Source organism: Tinamus guttatus, unplaced genomic scaffold, assembly GCF_059628265.1.
Source record: "Tinamus guttatus ecotype Peru unplaced genomic scaffold, ASM5962826v1 Tinamus_guttatus_pri_ptg000450l, whole genome shotgun sequence".
NCBI lineage: Eukaryota > Metazoa > Chordata > Aves > Tinamiformes > Tinamidae > Tinamus > Tinamus guttatus.
In genome coordinates, this window is record NW_028288984.1 from 375,594 (window position 1) to 394,833 (window position 19,240).

General features: G+C 39.0%; 1 protein-coding gene across 1 annotated transcript in view; it reads right to left on the reverse strand.

Moving 5' to 3' along the window:
* Positions 1-359: 359 nt before the first annotated feature.
* BNC2 (basonuclin zinc finger protein 2) overlaps positions 360-19,240 on the reverse strand; it is a 320,822-nt gene continuing 301,941 nt past the window's right edge. The window contains exon 6 of the mRNA XM_088532024.1: positions 360-2,190. Coding sequence (XP_088388150.1) covers positions 1,530-2,190 — 661 coding nt within the window. The 3' untranslated portion in view covers positions 360-1,529. The remainder of the gene's footprint in view (positions 2,191-19,240) is intronic.

The window sequence follows — 19,240 nt, forward strand, 5'->3', positions numbered from 1 at the left end:
TTTCCATTGCAAATAAGTCGACTTTACAGAACAATGGAATTATTAATATTATTTCCCTGTTCTTTTTTTTTTAAAAAAACACCGCAAAATCCAGGCCAAAGTAAGGAGCAGGCAAATATCCATCTTTGTTCCGCAACTAGTAGTATCAGCATCCCCATCCCAAAATACTATCCATGTTCAATCAAAGAAAAATTTTCACTGATTCAGATGATACAATTTTTGTTGCTGTTTTTTTTTTTTCTTCTATGTAATGTAGTATACAAGGAATAAGGATGCACTATTGTTCTAATAATAATTGGCACTTGAAAAAAGCACCAAGAATTCTGTGTTTCACTTTACCCCTTCTCTCACCCCTGGTGTTTCTTTCTTTTTTCGGTAGTCCAAAAACTCCAACTGTGGTTATGGTGAATAAGCAAGTACATTTTCTTTTTTTCAAAATGTGTGCAAAGTTGGCACTTTTGTAATTAACACTAAACGCTAATACTCTTTGTTTGGCATTCATGCCCTCATACTGACCAGACCACTTTTATCTAAGTGTATTTTTTTAAAGACACTTACTGAAAATATGGCAATAGTTTAAGGAAAAAAAAAGCATGGATATTATTACACATCCCCTTGTAGTGTACGAAAAAGTGCATGACTGGATTTATGTTATAGTACAAGACAAAAAACTGTATCAGACTAGGTACTGTAAAGCATGCCAGCACCTCTGTATTACTTATATCTAGCAGGTAGTTAAAACAAGACCGTGGTTCTTTTAAAAATGTGCATTAAAGCTAACATAAATGAGTAGAACTAGCCAGCGAACTATTTTTCCTGTTTATCTAACAGCTGAATGTAATTGTAAAAATTAAGCAAAAAAAAAAAAAAGAGTTAAACCACAATCAATACAATTGTTTTACATCATAGGCCTGTCAAGGCTCAATATATATATACAAGTGTAACAGCCATGCTTAGTAGAATGTTATCCCCATCTTAGCAGAACGTTATCCCCATCTTAGTAGAAGGTTATCCCCATCTTAGCAGAACTTTATCCCCAATCTTGGGTTATCCCCAATCTTTAAAGACACAAAGACAACTAAGTAGATTTTTTTTTCCGTTTTGTTTCTTTGCTTTTTTTTGTTGCTTTTTTTTTTCAGGCAATGGGTATAACAAATTGTCTCTTTGGAGATGACCAAGAACGTTGTAACAGATCTAGGGACAACTGCAAGTTTTCTGTGGGTCTTTTTCTTTTTTTTTTTTCTTTTTTTTTTTTTTTTTTTAAATGAAGGGTAGTTCCCCGAAGATTTAAGATCCCACCTTTTTTTTTATCCCCAGGAAAAAAAAAAAATTAAAATCCAACAACCAACAAAGGGAAAAAAGCACCTGGTGTTTCTTTCTTTTGTTAAAAAAGAAAAAAAAAGATTATATATATATGTATATTTATATATATATATATATATATATATATACCAAGAGAGACTGTATATGGCAGTTCAAATGTGGTAGGCCCTCTGAGAGAGCTGGCATTATGCCGTGTCCATCCCTAACTAATCTACGGAAGTGAAGGGAATGTTTTTATGCAGGTTGGGGTTCTGACTGTGCCGGTTTCGGCTGCGAACAGAGGAGAACATCATGTTGCACCCAGGGACTTTGCATTTGTGCATCTCTCGCAAGTGCACTGTTTTATAGTGCACTCTGAGGGTCCCCTTGTTGCTGTACATTTTGTGGCAAATGTTACACATTATCCCACCGTTGCTCACCGAAACACTGTTGAACATGAGGGATCCGGGGACATCGGTGCCCATACCTACAGCTAAGGCAGGGGCATCTGCTTTGTGGGCAGATTCCCCGCTGTCACTTGCCCCATCGACGTCGTCCAGGAGAATGCCCTCGTCGCTGCCTGCATCAGATTCTCTGGAGGAATGGATACTGCTGCTGGACTGGATGCTGGAGGTGGTGCTCAGGTCCAGAACCATGTAGTCCTCCGACATGCCCCTGCCATACCCATTCATGTGGGAATCCTCAGTACCGGCAGGTGAGGAGGTGTCTTCCCGTATGTCAAGCCCCATCTGATGCTGGGCGCCGTAGATCTTCACCAAAAATTCGTCACGGAGGTCTTTGCTAAGAGAAGGCTGTGAGGAGTCCAGGCCCATGTCATCCAGTTCTTTGGTCAACAGTTTACGATGCAGGTTTATGTTAGCACTGTGTCTGGGAAAGGAAGAGGGGAGGGAAGAAAGGAAAAATGTACAGTGTTTTTGATTAAATGGACAGTTGTCAAGCACCTGACCCTAAATTCTGATTTAGCAATGTTTACAATTATTTACATTTTGTACCCTCTCCACGTTACTTGGACAATTCTATTTATTTACAAAGGAGCAACTTGCAACATAAAATCAAAACAAAACAAGCAAAATAAACCCCCTCATTCCCTTTTAGTTCCAGCTCCTGCTCCTCAACATTGGTCCCCAGCAGCAGCTACAGCCCTGGTGTACGAGATTTACAAAATAGACTGGAATTATAGAAAAGGTGAAATGCTACTCTTGGCTTCTGAATCCTCGCTCCTTGGCTCCTAAAAGCCTCGCTTCTGAAGAAGATATTATTAATAAATATAATATTGCTATGAGTTTGTATATAAAGTTATATATTTATACATTGATATATACATATATAAGTACAAAATATACATATATATGTATTCACACAACTGTATAAGTGAAATACAGGAAGAGAAAAATATTAACATGACTGTATGATAGCTAGTTAGAGTCCTGATTCTGATGATGCACTTCTGATATAAAGGTATTCAGAATCAGGCCAAAGAGAGATGGAAAAGACTTGTGAGGGTTAGGAAAACAAGTCTCTGAAATCCACATACGAGTTTCTGAAGATCTCAAAGTCACTGGCTCCATCCCCCTGGGAGCATACTGCTGCTCCTCATTGTACTCTTCCCAGTGCTGTGTCTAATGCAGCGCTAAATGCCTGACTGAAGTGGTGTAATTTCCATAAAGAAAAAAAAAAACTTTTGCCCCAAATCAGTCAAAACACTTAAGTAGGGGCTTTGGCTTAGCTATGTCTTGAAGTCACTGAGTGCTCAAGAGGCACTGGAAAAGCTGTGACTGACGTCAGTGGTCTTTGGACCAGATCCCAAGAGCTGCAAGTTAAAACATTCTCAAGTGTTTTACAGGATCAGGGCCTTTGTTCTCAAGAATTAAAGCTCTACATTTGCAAATAAAACTTAAGCCTTTGGGTTAGTAGCTCTGTAATACAGCCTATTATTTTAAATACTATATTCTACTCTCCACTTTTGACATTGGCCTTTATTTATTCATTGCAGTAGAACCTCACTGATTTGCAGTAGTGTCAGGAAAATCCTCTTTGAACAACTGCATTTTCTGAATTAACGATGAAACCAACAAACATGACAGACATCAAAGACCTCTGAACACAGAACATGCTCTTTTTGTCAAAGTGTTTAGAGATGAGAAATCAGTACAAAGTTTTCGGTATCAGAAAACTTTTGCATTCAGTATTCTGAATGTGCACTGTTGCCGAGGACAAGGAGGACAAATATTTACTTTCTTTGGAGGGTGACTGGATTTTCAAATCAGTGGCAAGAGAATTAGCGAAGTTCTACTGCGTAACATTCTTTGCAAGCTAAGGACCCAAACCCGCAATTTACAACATGCAGACTCACCAGTCTGTCTGCCCATTATAAATTGCAGATCAGAGCCCAAATGTAGGAGGGGAAAGAAAGAGGATGGGGAGGGGGAAAAGAGAGAGAGAGAGAGAGAGAGAGAGAATTTTAACACAGGAATATTTAATTTGCAAAAAGTAGTAGGTATAAAATTGGCACAGGAAGACATAACATCGACCAAATGTTTTACAGACATTCATGTCCTACAGTAACAAAAAAGGGAGAAGGAAAACAATAGCTATGAGCAATATTTCTTTACTGGAAGCTTTTGTTTAAGAAACCGTTTGAAACATACCTCTCAACCAGCTGAGGTTCCAACCATGGTACAGGAACACAATGCAGACAAACACGGAAAATGCAAATGTAGGAAGATTAAAGTGATGTGGGGTTAATTTCTGTAATTTTCTATCACTTATTTTGTGATGCATCTATCTGTTGCACGTAATTTACAGTAATAAGTAAAGATAATAGCAATAGCAATGATCTGGCCCACTCACTGTGCCTGCCATTGGCCCCGGCCAGTGCAGGTATCTGTCCTATGACGTAAAACTGCTACTAAACTGCAGTTAATCCAATCATGTCTGCCCGAGATGCAATTATTGTGGTGGGGGGGCATCTAAAATGGAGGAGTTCTTTCTAAATGAGAGACAGTTGAGAGGTATGGTCAAGGGCATGAAAAAGTGGAGAGCATTCCTTGTTTTTCTCCCACATGGGAAACACTCCTTTCACACAAGCAAGGAAAGCATTGTTGTTGCTTTTTGGATGCGCAGAAGTGTAATTATGCATATCCCCACACTGCACTTATGAAGGCTGAGCTTACCTTGTGATAAGATCAGCTTTCTAATCTTTTGCTAAATTGAGATCACAAAGGAGAGAGAGAGGGAGAGGAAAGAAGGAGAAAAGAGAGAAAGAAAGAGGAGAGAGAGAGAGAGAGAGAGAGAACAAATTCACATTCCAATCCAGACATATCTGGTTAAAAAAAAAAAAAGAGAAAAGAAAATAATATCTGAAACTAACAAAACATAGACTTTAAATAAAGTCTTGACCATGAATTTTTTTTTGTCAGCTGCAATCTCACTTACACTGTTGTCCTGATGGATACTGACTCAAAAACACAACATGAGAAACGTAAACCAAATGAATCACAGCAAATTCACAGCATCCTCGTCACCATCCACAAATGAGATCTGAACAGATGCATGCAGTATGCACATACATGAATGGCAAGTAGTAGTCCTGGCAGCCCCTCTTTCTGTGGAGCTGCTTCTTGCCTTCCTGGTGTCCCATGGTATGCGCTCCAGCTAAAGTTGCTAAGTACTGCACAGGAAATGCTTACTGTGATGGCCTGTCCACACTGACCAGAGTTATTACATGAGCATAAAAGCACAGTTGTGCTTATCAACATAACGCTAACTGCAAACTACTCACAAAGTGCTTGTGTGTTTATTTCTTGCCATTTCCCCAGCTTCTCTGCCTGTCCTGACACAACCTGATCTCACATCGAAGAGATTACGGGAATTCACCATGATGCAGAAATCAGCTGGGAGAGCTGCAACTCTCTGTTGCCTCTCACACATCCTCGCTTGCTATTTCCTGCTTTGCTGCTGAGAGAAACAGTGGCCAGGCATGCAGTGAAAATAATGTCAACGCTCATTGAATGAAGAGATAAGAATAAATTACTGTGGTTAAAGAGCCCCAGATGGACAGAGGCCACTCTGAGAAAGACCAGCAAAAGGATGAAACCCCTGCTGATGCTCTGATAAGGAGAGATGCCTCCCTTATTCAATTCTCACTTGCAGCAGTGGCAATCAGTAATCTAATTAAGGCATGTACTAGCCCATAATATCTGTCAGGCAAACGATGTGCAGAAATGTGTGGACAAGTTCTGGCACTCTGCTCAGTAGTGTCCCTTTTCCGCTGTCAGCAGTACTGTTGGATTCTCCTAATATAATTACATTGACTTTTATTCAATTAAGTGCCATTCCTAGCCTTAAAAAAAAGCTACTTTATCAATTGATTCAGGTGTAATGCAATAATAAAGATGAACTCATGGCAGTGCATTAGCTCTGCTGTTCATAACTTCTGAACATAGGTTCATTCATAGCAGTCGATTTCCATTATGCAACCACAGTTCAAAAGAATTGATTCTTTTACACTCATTTCTTAATCTATTTCACTTGTGTTTAATACTTTCCCTAAATATCACATGCAAAAACATTCTGTTAGGGACGAGAGCTGTGTACTGTGAGAAAAAGTTCATTTATTCGGACACTGCATATTTAAAATTTTAACGTAAGACCCAAGTTATATTTTGTCAGGATTAAGAATACTGTGTGCTGAAATTACTACCTAGGGCCTTGCAATACCTGGTGTTGCATCCTTTTGCTGTCTGCTATGCAACTAAAGGAAGCAGTGCGCACTGAGGCTCAGGCTGAGCATCTTGTGCAGCTGCCCTGCAGACTGCCTGGGCAATGCCCTGCATAAAGACTGCTAAAGACAACAGGGGAGTCTGCTGTAGGAACACACCCTTTCACGGGAGGACTGCTGCAAACAGTCGGTCTGTAAACAAAAATGGGGTAAAGAAAGATGAGCATGGATGGAGGCAGAGTAGAACTATATCCTGACCGGGGCAGAGAAGTTTAAAAAGGAAGATGTTCAAAAAAGGCAGGCACTGGTAAATGACAAATATGATACACATAAATTTAGGGGTGGAAATTAGCATTTTGAAAGCTACAGAGAATATTATTCCGATGGAAAGGCAGAAGAGTATATGACAGACACATTACTGCAACCCAACAGGTTCAATCAGCAATCTGAGAGACACAAGAACAAAACAAACAACTAAACAAAAATATTGGCCAAGCCCTCCCTGCCTTGTATCTTGGTAACCATTTCTTTGTTTTCCTCATCCTATTTTGTTCTTCCTTGACTCTTTCTTGGAAAACAGTACTTATTCAACCAATCATACAGCTGAGAAACTTGCCAGGCTCCTTTCTCTATACCATATCAAAGTATTTTATTTTAACCTTTTCCAGCAGTTCCTCATCCCAAATCCTAGCAAATCATCTGTGAACTCCCAACCAGTGTTAACCTTGTTGTCATCTGTCCACCTCCTCCTCCCTCCACCTGCAGTTTCTTTCTCTTCTGCTTTGCACACCCACTGCCTCTTCCTCCCTTGAAAATCACTGCCTGCACCATACAAATGATGTTTGTTAGGTAAGCTGAAGCATGGTTTTGCTGTAGTCATTTACGCCAAGGCATGAACCAAGGCATCAGAGGTGGAAAATCAGAAAGCAAGATGAACACCAAAGCTAGCTGAGCTCCAGCTTACCATGGCTACATTACTCCTACCTGAGCTAGCTAATTTAAAGCTATCATCTCTTGCGTCTTGCACATTGCAATTGTTACTATATCTGCAGGGGAAAAACTTAAAGTACTTAAATGGCAGAAGTGCACACATTATGGAAAACATATAAATATTTGACCTAATAAAATCCTTTGAATGTATCTGGATTTCTTAGATTGCTTATTTATATGCCATCCACTAAAATGAGATTTGATCCTGGCAATATAAACGTTGCATAAACGGGACTGGAGACTGAAGTCTTCTAAGCAGAAATCTGAGGTCAAAGAGCTTGCTTAAAGGCAGATCTCATTCAACTCTAGTGACCATATATACCCTATCCTAGGTAATGGGATTGTGAGGAAAGTTACTTCTGAGAAATTAACAGAACATATGCCAAAGAATGCTCTCAAATCTGCTTAGTTCTGTATTGCATGTCACTTGCCCTCACCAATTGGGGGGAATATTTCTTCAAAATGTTTTGAGAAGCAGTTTTCTGTGAAAAGAAAATTTTAGCGAGGTCTCACTTATTTTAAGAAGCTCAGAATGCCTGACTTTTCATATAATTAGCATTCTTCTTTCACGTTGCTGCTCATGAATTAGTCATATGGTGGGCAGAAGTATGTGGACAAGTTCTCATCAGAGAGAAGTTCAGCCTTCTGACTTCAGTGATCTCAAAAATGAATCGCTGCCGCAGCAGATGATATTGATAATCACGATGCACGTGAAATCTGTGGTTGCTGCCAAGGGGCCAGCATATCAAACCTCCCAGTTCACCACCTCCCATTCAGACTGGAAATTTTGGGAGCGGCGCAATGCAGAGTGCTACAGTGACCACAGCACCTCTCTGGATGCAGGTGTGATGGTGCTGGAGGTGGAACTTCCTTTTGGTTCTTAAATTCACAGAAATACTCTTCCGTAATTGCAATCTAGTGTTGTTTCCACCTCAAGTACTACTAGTAAGCTTCTCTTGTGAGAGATGCACTATGCATCAACAAAAGAAAGGGGATTATAAGCCTAGGAAATACAGCCAATTAAATGTACATGCCATTTACACAGCTCATAAATCTGGCCTAGGATTCTCTTCACAGGCTTCTTTCTGCACCTGTCAGTGAATCTGATTTTACTAATTTACTATCAATTTGTTGGAAAGTAAAATGAAATGGATGTTTTATTTTAGTTTATTTTTATTTAATCATTCTTTTTATTTTTGTTTGAAGTGACTGAGAAGGGGATTATCACAGAATAAAGCTTGTTCTGGCACACAAGGTGTGTACCTTCTGTATATTTTTCAAGACCAGTTGTGGGTCCGCACCAGGAGCATACTGCCTGCACTGAGACAAATTGCACCCCAGTGAGCATGGTGAACTTGGGGTTTGAATTATACAGAGTACTCTGTTTATTTAAATTCAAGCATTCCATAAAGAACAAAAAGAAGAGGATGAAAAATCAACTTACACGTTTGGCTGACAGTTAAGGACAGAACATTTTATTAAAAATGAACCACAAAGCAATGTTTTCTAATTTTAACACACAAAAAATTATTATGCTTAAATATTAAGTGGGTGAGAGAAGAAGAGAGCAAGATTGTTTCAACAACATAACTGTTAGGGCGGTCAGGGACTAAGGAAACTTCTTTTCTGGCTCTTGATGAAGTCAGACAGAGAGGTCAAGCCAACTTCAACATCCTAGCTACATGTCCTAGCCATTCATCCCTTGCTTCTCTTTGGTTGAGTGTAAATGTGAAAGGTTCCAGACAAAAATGTCACTCCAACATTAAAATGACTGTACAGTAGTCACAGAATCACAGAATGGTCGAGGTTGGAAGGGACCTCTAGAGATCACCTAGTCCAACCCCCTGCTCCAGCAGGGACACCCAGAGCACGTGGCACAGGGTGGCATCCAGGCGGGTTTGGAAGATCTCCAGACAAGGAGACTCCACAACCTCTCTGGGCAGCCTGTGCCAGGGCTGTCACCCTCACAGGAAGGAAGTTCTTCCTCACATGGAGATGGAACTTCCTTTGTTTCAATTTATACCTATCAAATATCTGAATTGAGTAATTTCAGCGTTTCCAGTTGAATCCCCCCCATCCTCTGCTTCTGTTTCCAACTAAAACAATTATTCAAAACCTCCTGTAGCTCACTCCGAAGTTCTCAAGATGCAGTTTTGACAAAGAAGCAATTTGTCCAAATAATGTCACCCACTTCTATCATTCAAATCCTGAAAAAAAAAAAAATCAGATGGGAGCTCACAGCAGTTGGCTATTGATCTTTAGGCAGTTTTGCTTCAAATCACAATAAATGATCCTGCTATTAAATAATATGATAAAATTATACTTACAGACTTAATACATTAAAGCATAATATTAAGTATTCTTTCTTCCAAGTGACAGTCAACATTTTTCTAAGAAGAATGGTGCTAATATTCGGTTATGAAACCAAAGGTTCTATTACAAAACCTAAGGCCAGGATATGTTCATCTGAAAGCTTGCCAGAGATGTACTAACTTCTCTGTGGACAGGGAAGCAGTGGACAGGGAAGCATCTGTTTAGGCTGTACAGACCCCAGACAAGCTATCCTCCAGCACACTTAGTTTGAAGTCTTGTCAATCCATTTCAAAGCATCACAAACTATGAAGCTTTTGTTAACTCCTCCCATGAGAGTTCTTCCACACCTAACCAGCTTCATAGATGTTTTGCCCAGTCTACTTTTCCTACCAATAGCGAAAAGATGTGAACTGATGTTCTCTTTGTTTCTCTCCATCTCAAAGACTGTCAATTAAGGTTTATGGCTTCATTTAAAGCTTTCATGTGATTTTGATCTTTAATGCAGCAATGCATTTTGGTCTTACTTCAATATCGTGTTGCTTTCCTGTTTATTTAAGCCTGAAACTCACAAAAAGGTTTACAATACGTGAACATAACAGAAAATAAACCCAGATTTTTATCCTTCTCAGAATCTCTGCAGACTGAAAGTGCTGAGCTTCATGCAGCTAAAATCAAAGAAAGTAAGACTCTTGCTAAATATAACAGTGTGCATATTTATGAGAAAAGGTATGGCCTTAATTCTGATGTTTCTTCAGGAAAGAAGCATATTCCCCATCTACTTAAGAAAAATCAACAATAAAATAGTTCTTGGAATTTAATTAGTACTGTTAAAGAAATGATTTTCTTATTTACCATTCTAATTTTGTCTCTCTCTGAGTAGTCTTTGATAATACCTGATTTTTTTTTTTTAATATTAAAAGAGGGAAAAAAGGGAAAAAAAGGCATCCACAAATTTAAGCAAAGATAACAAGGTTTGAAACTGCAGTCTGAAGTAAATGATGAAAATCACATTTCTCTAACAGGGCCAAGGTTTCAGTCTGTGCATTATCACTTCCATGTATCTGATCAAGCTTAATTTCCCTCCGAAAGCAAGGGGGGAAATAGGGATAGAAGCTAATACTTCTTTAGAACAATGGGTGAAGACAAAAAGCTATACTACTCAATGAAACTATGGCATTTTACGTGAGCAGTATGGGTGATTACATCTGTTCTTGAAGCTTTAAATTGCATAGAATCTGAAAAATATTAACCTTTCATATGTAGAAAATCCAAAAGGTAAAATACAGTTCAGCATCTATTAAAAAAGTAAAAAAAAAAGAAAAAAAAGACAAAAAAAGAAAAAAAAAAGGTGCTTATTAAATGCAGGAAATAAAGGACAAGCAAGTTCTTGCAAATTAAAGATGTGGAGCCCAGTCATTTCAATCCCTTTCAATATGAAACAAATCACTCACACTGGTCACGAAGACAGCTCCCTCTACACTCAAATTATTCACTTGAAGATAAGCTCCCACCAAACTCTTTAGGGGTTTAACTAATTTACTGCACAGATACGGCACGTCTGTTGTAATAACAGGTAGGATGTATTGGGGTCGACCATTTATCAGAATTAGACTTCTTTTTTCAATTCGCAGTGAATTATGCTGCCTACACTGCTCCTCGTTCTCAGAGCTTCCCATCCCCTTACGGCCCCTAATGTGGCAGGCAAACAAAATTGACAGTCTCATCTTGTCAACAAGGGGTGATTCTCCTGAGAAGCCATTTAACTTTGCAGAGGAAGCAATGTATTAATGTGCCTGTCCCAGGAATGTTAATCATCTTCAAGCTCCCTCTAACTTTGACATGAACGAAATCACCAAATTTGTTTACTAAATGAATCGTAATATGCTAATAAGAGAGCATGACATATATGGTAAAGCCAAACAGATGGTTTGTTTACTCCACTTTGCAACTTTATAAATGTTGTAACTCTGAAGATGTTAGTGAGAATTATTGGTTTGTTGGCAGAGGCAAACATGCCTTTTGCATACCTAATCCTGAGTTAGAGTTAGAAAACAATTTGTCATTGCTGTGGAATGCATAAAAAATGTAAATGTTGAGATGGCATTTGTGGAGGCAGGACAGCCAACTATGTGAACAGATACCCAGTTTAAATGCGGAACTGATGTCTGAAGGTAATGCGTGCTGCCGTATCCCATTTCAGTGTAAAATCTGACAGGTCTGGGATTCTCAAAAGGCCCAGTAATTCAGTACATACCTGTTGAGGTGTTTAGTGAAACGGTCCTTACGGTGTGAACAGAATTACACTTTCACAACAGCTGTGTGTGCTCAATCGCACTCTTAATATATTACTATTGTTGTCCATTAAAGATCAAAAGATATCAAAAACAAAAAGCACATCCATTGGCATATTTGCCAAAGTTGCTCAGAAATGATCATAATTATGTTGCAACACTTCAACCTCACACTTTGCTAGCTGCCTGGAAGCAAAACAGACTCATTACCAAATAGCCAGCACTCCTTTCTAATATCTGGATTGGCTGAGAAAGTTTAGAACAAAGCGATTTATCTCACCAAGTATTTCCAAATTGAACCATCAAAATGTAGCAATGGTGCATGCACAATCAGGTCATCACATGTGGGACATCGACCTTCAGTCGAAATTACAAGTGCTTGGGAAAACTGACATTAAGTCCATCTGTGATGAACTATTTCTAGAACCCACATATGCTCTACATCAAAGTTTATCCCCATTCAGGTAATTCACACAAGGCTCTGCGCTCATCGGATCTGAGTTTATGTATTTTGTTGCTCTGTCACATAGAATGTGTTTCCCCCTAGGAAGTACGAAGGCAAGTTGCTAGTTGGAATTTGTTGCCAAAATACATAAAATGATGCTTATTTTCAAAATTAGATCCTCTAAGTATTACATGAAGCAAGCTTTAGAATCAGTAATTTTCACTTTGCTGCTATAACAGCCACACAAAATAGTTCTTATAGTGATAGTTTTGCATGATTTTATGCAAACTGTCCATTTCAGCATCATGCTCATGAATTTTACTTTGAGTTTCAAGATTAAGTAAATGCAAAATCTCAAAGTAAAACAGTCAGAATACCAAGCTTCCTCCAGCTCTGCTCTGAAACCAGTTCTTTTCTCCCAAGTATTGGTGCTCGGCAATGCATTACCTCAAGATTTGCTTAGAAGGTTCATAAACTCTTTACTGATTGCATTATGTGTTCAAGCCTGTAATAAAATCTCAGATCCAAGGATGTCTTTTTTATGGTTTCAGGTTCTATTGAAAATATTTAAACCATTCTTTTTTGTCACACTGAATTGGCAATTCTCATTCACATTGCTTTGTTTGTCTAATAATGCTGTTTTTATTTGTATAATACCAGAGGAACTATAAAACAAAATATGATATGGCACTTCAACAGTGCTCCTCTATTAGTAATTTTACATTACTAAATAAGTATCCCTTTCAGGTCAACTGATAGCTGATTATCCTATAACCTCCCTTTACTGACGCCCCAACTCCTCAGTAGTATCAGTCCTCCGAGATTCTTCCATATGTAGTATTGTCAGTGGTTATTAAATTCTCAACTTTTTACCCATCCACCAGAGACCATGCAAAGATATCTAAGGGAAGTATGAGTTCAGCTTGCTGTCCAAGGATTATTTTGGAAGAAACATTAGCGTCCGTCCCAGCCTGGCGCTTATATCTCATTTGAAACATCTACTCATTCCTGACCAACAAAGAAAATTTCAATAAAGTACTTTTACTGGTTTAACAGCAGTGAGCTCCTGGGATTGTCAAAGTGCTCAGTCTTTTCCGAGGAGAGAAGGAATCAGCAGCTCAAATATAATTAACCTTCCATTCTCAATGCAAACTGCCACGCACAGGAGCTCTGCAGTCTATTAGTGAAGTTATAACGGCCAACAGGCAGAGGCAAAATTGGTCAAAAAGTTGGCTGCTGCTGTCATATTTTTTGAATTATGATTAATGACACTAATAATGTGGATGATTACTGATATGTGTATCTCCTGCAGTTTATCATATTGCACTGGCTGCCTACGTCCACAATAAACATGATGCTATCATTTACCTCTTTATTGAAGGCAATCCTTCTCTTGAAGGAGCACATTCTAATTACTTTGTAATGTTTTATGTCTTAAACATTTTGCAGCTCTGGACCTTGCCAACTGCTTCATGTCTACTATTGATTAATTACAGAATGTTTAATCAAAATTTAGAACCTAATGCAGTCATTTATGAGTGTGCTGCAGTGCCAAGGTAGTTAGGCTGCCGTCCCAAGCTTGGAGAGTGCTGGGTTCAAAATTAAATCCCCAAAACATGGAGGATGCCAAAGATTTTACCTTGGATGATTTGAGTTTTACAGTCTTTCTTCAAGTGATAAATGACACACACTCAGCCCAAACGAGAGGTCTTTCTTGTGTTTGTGTGTGCGCTCATATGCTCCTACTAAATGTATTTTTGTATATGTATGTTTTAAGTATCTTCTATTTCATTTTATGCCGTTGTTGCTGCAGTTTCTTCCCAGCTCTCTTATGAGCTTTTCTTGCTGCTAGAGGCCTTGCAAATGTCATTCAAGAGAGTCTAGTTTTGAAGTGGTTAAACAAGTGAAAAATAATTTGCAGGGACAAATACATAAGTTTTTTTTTTAATGTGGATTTTTATGGTACTGTCATACAACCATTCACCGTTGAAGTTAAGTGTTTTTTTAATACCATTACTGAACTGCTGAAATGGATGCTAATATAGCTTGGAGTGCTAATGTCAAATCCTGGTAATAAAAAAGACAGACTGCTGAATGAAATAATTTCAAGTAAAAAATAGAACAAAAGTGCTCTCGCTCTCGCTCTCCACTTTTATTGAATTGGGACTGACTGAGCCAATTGCTTTAGAAGTCTGTAAAACACAATTACTAGTGAGCTGACTGACCCAGCAGTGCCCCTTCTGTGACAGAACCGACTAAAAAGGCTGCAGAATTAGTGCTCCTGCCCTGTGTGGCTATCAGGCCTGAGAGACTTCCAGCATGGGATCTGCTACACTCACTGCCAGGCCTTGCTTCCTTTCCTCATGAAATCTTGATTCCAAATCTTGCATAATATATTAACTGCATGCATCTTCTTAAACCAAGGGCTCATTTGCCTTTTCTGAGGGGGAATCTACATTCTTTTCCTATCCACTGCATTTTAAGATCTCTATCTACCAACTCACGTATAGTTCTCTTCTTTGGTATACACACACACACACACACGTATGCATGAACATACACATTCATATGTATGTTTAGGGTATTTTTATTTCCAAATTTTGTGTGCTACACACAAAAGTAAAATTTTAGATTTACGGGCAGCAAGATTAACTATCTCCCATTTGTATTTTCAGTTGTAGATGGCTGAAGTGTAATTGCTTTTTTATTTTGGCATAACGAAGGAAAAGAGAGAGAGAGAGAGAGAAAGAGAGAGAGAGGGAGGGAGAGAGAGAGAGAGAGGAAAAAAACGTATTAAATTGGAAGTGGGCAACATTTTTCCCTAGTTAATAAAATAAGCAATAAAGTCTGTAAAGCACTAGAATCAAAAACAGTAATATCAAAAATAACAACTTACAATTTACAACTTATTTTTCAGACTTACATAGTTCAACATGACCATACAAGTTTAGAGTTTTTTTCTTTCTCTTCTAGAAAATTGCAAACAGAGTGACAGAAAAAGTATCTTCTTAGAACAATCCCATACTCTTTTTCCATCCCCACCGTTGACCCATATACAACAGACCACTTTACATTTATACACAATGCCAACAAAATCCTGCAATACTTTCTTTTTTTTTATGACTGTGTACATTTTTGGCAAATCTAAAACTCTTTCATTTCTCTTCTAGGTCCATTTATATGGAGCTTGTAGGTGCCTCATGGCAAAAATGCTGAATTATTTCTTAGACAGATCTTTTTAAGTAATGCTTTTTAGGGCAAGCTTAAATGTGAAATGAGCTCTTAATTAAAAAAAAAAAGAAGAAGAAAGAAAAACTTTCTTAGCACAAGGCAAAGTGCTCATTTAAAAGATGCTGCTGGGAAGTACGAGACAGTACTAAAAGCTTTATATGTGGTGGGCTTAACATTTCTATCAGGGACTATCCAGTTTTCACCACTAAAAAGTCAACATGCAAACAGCAGAAAATTGTATCAGATCTGAAATACCCCAGTGCTGCCTCAGCATCCTGCACACCATCAGAGGGATCCCTGGTGTCATAGGTAGCTATCTCCACACACCTCCTGTACATGAGCCCCTAGTACTCACTAAATAACCACAGTTTGCATGCGCCCTCTCCCAAACACAGGCGCATGATGTGGCCCAGCTGGATGTCTTTTCTGAAGAGGCACTGGCCAGGGGAATGTGAGCGCTTCAGGTCAGCATTGAGGGGTGATGAAAACCCGCATGCAGGAGGCCTGCCATGTCTATACAGTACATACCCTTTCCCTGACACAATCTAGCACTTAACTAACCCTCGCTGATAACCCCGCATCTCTCCTCACAGTGTTTCCTTTGGACAAGCACTCAGCAGCCTGGTTATCTTTACCCTTAACTCTTTTACACACAGTGTACTCTTGTAAATGACAGACCTTAGCTTATGCATTTGCTATTACTTCATCATATTCTGGAACTGCTAGCAATATGTGCAACCATGTAAGTGTCTCACAGAGCTTTTGTTTTTTACAGGGGCTACAAATTGCTAAACATTTTTGAATAAAATCATTTTGCTAAGACATATTCCTGTGTAAAATATCCCCTTCTATTACTTACAAATCTGCCTTCAGGCTAATAGCTCTGACATCAGTGACTACAGCAAAAGCCTCCATGTAACTTTTAACTGATCCATCCCAGGTCATTAGATACAACACAGGTAGGTCATAACCTACATACCTTAACTTTTCAAAGCACTGTGATAGGCAACCAGATGAGTTTTCTTTTACAAAACTGGTGAACTGTAATATAATCCTGCATCAAAAAATAACCAGTGACCTATACTACTTCACAAACCCTAGGAACAACAGTATCTTTGGAAGATGGATCTAGCTCTGTATCTTTGGAACAAGCCAGCTCTGGACAGTGTCCACCTTTGTCTAGATATCTTGACAGGACCAGCACACTGTCCTTTATTTTGGGTCATCTCCACCTGCTAATTTCCCTTCTACATTATTTTGGCAGGGAGGGGGGTTACTTCTGGACTTGCCTCATCAGTTCTCTTGCCTTTGGCTAAACTGAAAAAAAACCCTATGTCCTTACTAAGCTGCACCTGAAACAAACAAACAAATAATTACAAAGACTGGCTATTTTGCATTGCTCCCAGTGGTGCCATTTCACTATTTGGGGGAATTCCCATTTCTGGGAAATTCATATTCCCTAGAATTCTCTGTTTTTTCATTCTCACACTTCTTGCCTCCTCCTCTACTGTGTCTAGCTACTATTCAGCATCTCATTTACTTGTCGACTTAGTTTCTGTCTCCTTTATCCCTAGTTGGAACCGTGACTACTTTAACTTTTGGTATTGTAGCTTCAAGTAGCAGTAAAGGGTCTCCTGCTCTCATGCATCTTTCCACCTAGATTCTTCCATCTGAATGCTATCACTCTCAAGACTCAGTCTCTTTTTCCTTTTTCACTTGCTTAGGCTTTTGGCAGTAGTGCCCTGCTGCTATTTCATGAAGGAAAATAGTTTCCTTCACTGTAGCATAAACACTACTGTCTTCTACTGTCAAGTTTGAAAAAGTGGTTGGAACCATACTCAGCAGGAACTAAAGTAAGTAGGTGTTCATTTTCAACCCGGAGTCAAAAGACTTTAGGAAAGACGTGACATCTCTCTATCTATGGAACAGTACTACATTGACACCGATCAATAGAAAATATTATTTTTTTCCCACTCTTTGAGAAGGGCCTTTTTTCTTTTTTCACTTTTTCTAGCTCTTTCCTAGAAACCAGGGAGGAACAGGCATAATATGAATTAGCACTCATGTTCCACTGCTGTCCTCCCAAATAATCTTTTCCACTAATTCATAAAACTTACAGAATCTGTACAGCCAACTTGGACAAAAAAATTAAACATTTGCACCATTTGTCTCTACACAAATTTGGGAAAATATTCTTTTGGGTATGCTTTGTTTTTAGCTACCATTTTCAATGCTTATGCTTTCCACCTATCCTAATCCTGGTGAAACAGCTCCATATGAGGAGAGACTGAGAGAGCTGGGCCTGTTCAGCCTGGAGAAGAGAAGGCTGAGAGGGTATCTGATCAGTGTCTACAAGTACCTAAAGGGAGGCAGTGAGGAGGATGGTGCTGGCCTCTTTCCACTGGTGGCCACTGACAGAACTAGAGGAAATGGCCACAAACTGAAGCACCAAAAGTTCCACAGGAACTTAAGGAATTTTTTTTAACAGTGAAGGTGACAGAGCACTGGAACAGGCTGCCCAGAAAGGCTGTGGAGTCTCCTTCTCTGGAGATCTTCCAAACCCGCTTGGACGCAGTCCTGTGCCACGTGCTCTAGGTGACCCTGCGTGTGCAGGGGGATTGGACTAGATGACCTCTAGAGGTGCCTTCTAACCTTAAGCATTCTGTGACTCTGTGATTCTATGATTTAAATGGCCTCTCCAGGTCACTGGAAGTCTTTGACTTACTCTATGAGTTCACACAGAAATGAGATATCTCGCACTGTGAAAGAAGGTGTACAGTCTCTGACAACTTGATATCGTAACAAAATAATGATGGCAGCAGTTAAAAAAATCTCAAACTCAAAGCAAATGGACATGTGTAGTTGGAGACCTCCCTTCATAATGGAGCTGATCCTGCAACTCTCACACACATAGTCCCTCTTTAAAGCTTGCTTAAATTCTGTATTTTTTTTTTAAAAATTATCATGGACAAATTACTTCTACACAATCTAGTTTAATTCTGCTTCTCTTGTTCACACAGGTGAATTTGCAAGTTGGCAAATTGTTCCTCTCTGTTCAGAACGACTACTCATGGAAGAGGGAACTCTGTGCTAAAGTTGTTGCAAAACAGTCTTTATGTTACAGGTTCTCATGGGTAAAAGAGAGTTATGTGAACATTAGCAATGACACACATCTTAGTGACACTGCAAGAGAAAACCTAATGGCTCATACGACTCTGTCAGATATGCAGATAGTCTCTTCATGAACTGCTTCATGACCAGAAACAGCAGTACATGTTCATATACGCATATGTATGTTTATATATGCATGTGTATGTTCACATTTAAAAAATGTAGAAAATAGCTCTTTTATCCCTTGACAAATGGTTCACCAAACACTTAATGTCTTAGAACTGTCTTTCCTTGTTCTTATTGGAGGGCATTCAAGCTGCATATGGCAGCTATTTATACTAGAGAAACTACAGTAATAGCTGGACTAGTGTGAAATATCTTGTTTCTTCTTCTCTCTGTTCCTAGAATTTAGTGCATTTATAGAAAACTATACTCTAAAAAGCTATCTGTGGAAGTTTCCAAACACAGTGGCATGATGAAAAAATGGGTGCTGTTTTGTCAAGGAGGTGCTAACAGGAGGCAGGTAGCAGGTTTCTCACATCTTCACCTCCCTTGATAATGTATGCAGTGGCTCATCATAGGTAACTGATGTTAATTTATTCAAGCACACCTGTACAGGGCTGGAAGTCAGGTAAACCAGACAAAAGTAGGTCTCTGCTTTTTCAATACAGTTACCCAGAGGCCTAAATCTTCACAAATTCAGTTCTGAAGACTTCAGCAGGTTTTAATAAACCACATACAGATGTCTTGCTCTATACAAATCAAGGAGTTTACATGTTTAAATCTGAACTGATTTAACTGGCAATCAAATGGCAT